The sequence below is a fragment of the Cydia splendana genome, chromosome Z, assembly GCF_910591565.1.
Source record: "Cydia splendana chromosome Z, ilCydSple1.2, whole genome shotgun sequence".
Classification (NCBI taxonomy): domain Eukaryota; kingdom Metazoa; phylum Arthropoda; class Insecta; order Lepidoptera; family Tortricidae; genus Cydia; species Cydia splendana.
Window position 1 is genome coordinate 15,926,217 of NC_085987.1, and position 6,000 is coordinate 15,932,216.

The following is a 6,000-nucleotide window of genomic DNA, read 5'->3' on the forward strand; positions in this document are numbered from 1 at the left end:
ATGACACACGTCAAAGACAAATCTTGCAAACCTAGATCTCTTTTTGTGTACGGACGAGTCACAAGTGTCACAACACGCACACTAACACATTTTCGTCGAAGTATTTTCAGGGGTGCGAAACTCCTGACTTCGGTCAAACTCGGCTCCGCTCGGCTCAGAGGGCCTACCGCGAACCACGTTCGACGTGTTGCCTCTGTGTCGCACTTGTAAATTAGTACGTAAGTGTGACAGGGAGGCAACACGTCGAACGTGGTTCGCGGTAGGCCCTCAGCATTGCTCCGAGCAATTATTAGGGTTGGCACCACTTGACTTCCTTTTGCGTGCACGACCACAGATAAGATAATCACTTGATTTTTGACAACCCTAAATAGCCGAAAGGGATAGTGCCATATATTAGAAAGAGACATCATGATTCGACCCTGAACCGCTGTCAAACTTCGTTTTTGTAGGAAGTTTCCTTTCTGTACGGTAGTACTATTAATTATTCTGTGGTATTTTATTGTATTCTGACAGATGAGAAGTCGGATTTGTCGCTCGACCGATCCGCAATTTGTAAATCGATAAATCCAACAATTACATGAGACTAAAATATAATAATTGTGTTTAAATGTAATTAAACGTATGATATGAAAAAAAATATTACATGTGAAATGTAACACCTTCTTTTTGTAAATTGATGTCTCCGACCTCTTTTTACGACAAAAAACCGGGCAATCAGGCATTTTTTCTGCTACTGTGTTCACGTACGAGTCTGGACTCGATTTAGTGAAAAATCCGAGCGCAAATAGTTTTATTACCCGCGCTAGATCAGTTGATCTTGTACCTAGGCAGAGGGGAAATAGTGCGAATGCCGCCTCCCTTCCGTGTTGCTCGAAGGTACTTCCCGTGATTATATTCTCTTTGTACTACCCCTCTATGTGGCAACGTCGTGGGATAGTCGTGGGTTATGGAGTGTAGAAGTACCTGTACCAGTGGGGAGGCACTCCTGACTTCGGTCGAACTCGGCTCCGTTCGGCTCAGCATTGCTCCGAGCAATTATTAGGGTTGGCACCACTTGACTTCCTTTTGCGTGCACGACCACAGATAAGATAATCACTTGAATTTTGACAACCCTAAATACCCGAAAGGGATAGTGCTATATATTAGAAAGGGATAGCATGATTCGACCCTGAACCGCTGTCAAACTTCGGGTTTGTAGGAAGTGTCCTTTCTGTACGGTAGTACTATTATTTCTTCTGTGCCTGTACCTCTACCTTCAGCCCCCTCCAGACTATGCGCGTGAATCGCGGGCGAAGCCGCGAACGCGAGTGTACGTGTACCTTACGTACAAAATAACCATACATTTGACGTGCCCAAAAATCGGCAGACTGTTTTGTACAGAAAATGACAGACAAGGCGTCTCCAGTTACTAAATGCTCTAAAACAGGGAGTCCCACGATATGGAAAGCGCCCTCCAGACTATGCGCGTGAATCGCGGGCTTTTAGAATCGCGCTGTAATATATCGCAGAAAATTCACTGCGCGCACTGCGATGAAAAAGTCGCGGTTTGTTCATTCTCAACATGGATTTCGTACCAGTCGTTTGTCATGAAACGTTGTCTTTAATATGTGATCGCTGTATGACTTTGAGTATTTATACCACAAAGGTGATCTCCTTCTATTTCCATAATTAAATGGTCAACATCTAGCGTCTTCAGCAGCAGGTTCCGACATGTTGACGCTTGGAGAGCGATATGCCGACTGAGGTCCGGGTGCGATTTTATTATCGCAGTGCGCGCGGGGCCATACAACTCCGTATGCCGCAATTCACTTTGCGACAATCGCGTCGCGAGCAGTCGCGGAAAAATGTGACAAATCACAATTTTAAAATCGCTGCGATTTTTTTGTCGCATATGCGTGCACTGCCATATAAACACATACGTTACCTCGGAGTAATTAACAATGGAGCCGCCATTAACAGGCGTTCCCCTCTGTCGAAAATAGGCGGCCAATGGTCAACCACATGTCAACCATATGTATGGACTGACGTTTATCTGACATGACGTACCTATACATTTGATGTGCCCCTCCCCCGCAAAAAACGGCAGACTATTTTGTACCGAAAATTTTAGACATGGCGTCTCCGTTGGTTATATTCTCTAAGTACGTTACATTTCTGCGACTAAATTATCGCGCGACAAAAAGTCGTGGTGCGCGCTTGGCCTTAGCCCCCATTCCCACGGGCGCTTTTACAACGCGCGTTAAAAAAGCGTTTGAATGACACAAATAGATACATGTGTATTTATTCACACGACAGCGGTGGCGCTTTTTATCACGCGTTGTTAGATTTTCGACTTACCTAAGCCTTGGTCGTTAAATCGAATTTAGAGTGCGGACAGATTCAAGCGCTTTTTTAACGCGCGTTGAAAAAGCTCTCGTGCGAATGGGGGCTTAGTGCTATAACATAACATCCGTTTCGGTTTTTTATTAGGAAAAATAGTCTTTTGGTATGTCATTCTGACTGACAAACGTCAGTTTTGACGTTTTGAGATCCACGTATCTACGTCGGCAGAAAAGTTTGCCGCGATAATTTACCAGCAACTTGTATCTGTGATAACGAAACATGATGACGTGTGCTTTGCCGCAAGTGAAAGTAACTCATTAGTGGTAGGAGCAATACACGTAGGCCTTCAATATCAGTTATATGTTTTGTTGATCGCAGTCCCTCGCGAGTCGTCGTTACGTTCAGTCGACATTTTTACGTTTCACTCCGATAACGATGTGCGGAATATTTGCATACATTAATCACTTGACTCCGAAGACCAAACGGGAAATATTAGAACTGCTGGTTACTGGTTTAAAACGCTTAGAATATCGTGGCTATGACAGTGCGGGTGTTGCGATCGATGCCGCAGACCATAAAGATATAGCTGTGATTAAAAACAGCGGGAAGGTAGCGGCATTAGAAGAAGTATTGCAAGAGCGCAGCTTGGACCTGTGCGTAGAAGACAGTGTCGAGTCGCACTGCGGCATCGCACACACCCGCTGGGCCACCCACGGCGAACCCAGCTCCATCAATTCGCATCCGCAACGCTCAGGTGATGATAACGCTTTCGTCGTCATCCACAATGGCATCATCACCAACTACAAGGCGGTCAAGACTTTCCTTGAGAAGAAGGGGTATGTCTTTGAATCACAAACTGACACAGAAGCCATTGCCAAGTTGATTCATCATCTTTACAACCAGCATAAGGACTACAACTTCCAGGAACTGGTTGAACAGGTAATTCAGCAGTTAGAGGGGGCATTTGCTTTGTGCTTTAAATCACGTTATTTTCCTAATGAGTGTGTTGCAACCCGAAGAGGAAGCCCTTTACTTGTGGGCCTTAAAATGCACCATCACAACACCAGTGATCATGTCCCTATTATGTACACCAATAATAAAGCTACCCGTGGTGTCGTTCCCACAGTTCCACGAGTTGACAGTCATGCCCAATTTCAACCAGAAGAAGAGCGTACTGTTGAATATTTCTTTGCATCAGATGCATCTGCAGTAATTGAACACACAAACCGTGTCCTGTACTTTGAGGATGATGATGTTGCTCATATCAAAGATGGGGTCCTCAGCATTCACCGGTTGTCGGGCAGCAGCAATGATCCGCATCAAAGAGAAATTTTGACTTTGAAATTGGAATTACAGCAAATAATGAAAGGAAACTATGATTATTTCATGCAAAAAGAGATTTTTGAGCAACCGGAATCCATTGTGAATACTATGAGGGGCAGACTTAACTTTGCTAATGGTACTGTCACTCTAGGAGGCATTAAGGATTATATCCCAGAGATTAAACGGTGCCGCAGATTAATGTTGATTGCTTGTGGAACCAGTTACCATAGTGCTGTGGCAACTCGTCAGTTGCTGGAGGAGTTAACAGAGCTTCCGGTTATGGTTGAACTAGCCTCTGATTTCTTGGACAGAAACACTCCAGTATTTCGTGATGACGTTTGTTTCTTCATTTCACAATCTGGAGAGACAGCTGATACTCTGATGGCCCTGCGCTATTGCAAACGTCATGGTGCTTTAATTGTTGGAATTACTAACACTGTGGGCAGCTCCATCTGCCGTGAGTCCCACTGCGGTGTGCATGTCAATGCTGGTCCTGAGATTGGTGTAGCCTCAACAAAGGCTTACACTTCACAGTTTGTCTCTCTTGTTATGTTTGCCTTGGTTATTAGTGAGGATCGCATTTCCCTACAAAAACGCCGTGCTGATATTATAGCGGGGCTTCATGAATTGGACAGCAAAATTAGGCAAGTCCTAGCCTTGGATTCTGAAGTGAAAGCTCTCGCAGAAGACCTCTACCGCCAACGTTCGTTGTTGATAATGGGCCGCGGCTACAATTTTGCTACGTGCCTGGAAGGCGCTCTCAAGGTAAAGGAGTTAACATACATGCATAGCGAAGGCATAATGGCTGGGGAATTAAAACATGGGCCTCTAGCATTAATAGATGACTCTATGCCTGTCGTGATGATCGTCATGCGGGATCCCGTGCACACCAAGTGCATGAACGCGCTGCAGCAGGTAACGGCGCGGCAGGGGCGACCCATCGTGGTGTGCGAGGAGGGCGACGAGGAGACCATGTCCCTAGCGTCCCGATGTCTGCAGGTGCCAAAAACTGTCGACTGCCTGCAAGGGATCCTCACTGTGATTCCTATGCAGCTGCTAGCCTATCATATTGCTGTATTACGTAACTGCAATGTTGACTGCCCGCGAAATCTCGCAAAATCCGTAACGGTCGAGTAATTGTAAAATCGTTATTAATACGCAACAAATCTTATCATCATTTCATTTTATTGTTCTTGTTATAATAGTGAGGTAAACAATGTTAGGCATAGTTTTGGATTACATTGCAATTTAAAATAAAAGGTAATAAGTTGTACATCAACAAAATCTTTGATACCTAGTTGTTAAAGAAATATCCCGCTGCGATGTGTTATTTGCCTGTACAAGATAAACAACCATCGTAACAAAACAAACCATGCACGCATTTACGGCGTCTTAATATCAGTTTTCGAACTAGCTATAGCCTCTAGCTAATAACATGCTCCTCAAGGAAAATATTACCTATTTATTCATTTAATACAATTGTTATTGTTTAATCTGATTAGATATTTGTGTATCCATGTTAAGTTTCGTAGATCGACGACGACGAGTATTTTTTCGATCGTACCAACTGTTACTGATAGTGTTTTGAAAGTTATCGCGTACAGTTGCCTATCGATGTCGCCTTCATTCTTGCATCTTAAAGCGTGCGGTTGCTTTTTGCGATAAACGCAGCGTTAAACGCGATGCGTTTGTCGCACACAATTTTACATTAGATACCTAATCTAAAGATAATGACCATACATTATTTTACGCGGTAAGCGTCTTGTCATTTTTTCCTACATTTCCGTTGAATGCATGCGTTCAACGCTGCGTTTATCGCATAAAACAACCGCGCGCTTAAGAATATAACAGTATAACTTAACTAGTTAACTACATATGTATTTGACTATAAAGCCTTCATACTAAAAACAGTTCGGGTATCTACACAAACTTTGCCTGACAGGCAACTACCTACCCTATTATAACGTTTTCAATTCAATCTTAACAATTCATTGGCGATAAATTAAATAAGAAAGTATTATGTTTCTTTAGTTCACATGCAACATTCCAATCACAATCAGAATCACAATCGCTAGTGAAAATGTGACTCGCTTTTACCATAGATTCATTGATTGTGTAAGACGTGTAAAGTCTGAAAATATCGTGCTCAGAGTTTGACTACTGAGAAAGATGGCTCTATACCGCACCATATAGTGGTATTGTGGTAACTGAATTACCAAACGTCATCTTTTTTGTTGACAACCAAAGTAACCGCATAATATACGGAGCCGTACAGCGCCATCTATATTAGCTATCAAATTAGAAGCACGAATTCGTCTTAGGCTTTACACATCCTATATTTAGTGAATCTATACT

General features: G+C 43.3%; 1 protein-coding gene across 1 annotated transcript; it reads left to right on the forward strand.

Annotated features, from left to right (window-relative positions):
* The first annotated feature begins 2,525 nt into the window (after positions 1–2,525).
* Positions 2,526–4,977, forward strand: LOC134804566 (glutamine--fructose-6-phosphate aminotransferase [isomerizing] 1-like). The gene has a single exon (XM_063777673.1). The coding sequence runs from the start codon at positions 2,758–2,760 to the stop codon at positions 4,780–4,782; it is 2,025 nt and encodes a 674-aa protein (XP_063633743.1). The 5' UTR covers positions 2,526–2,757; the 3' UTR covers positions 4,783–4,977.
* The last annotated feature ends 1,023 nt before the right edge of the window (positions 4,978–6,000 follow it).

Coding starts and splice junctions, on each gene's coding strand:
- LOC134804566 (XM_063777673.1), top strand. CDS start 2,758: ATGTGCGGAATATTTGCATACATTAATCACTTGACTCCGAAGACCAAA.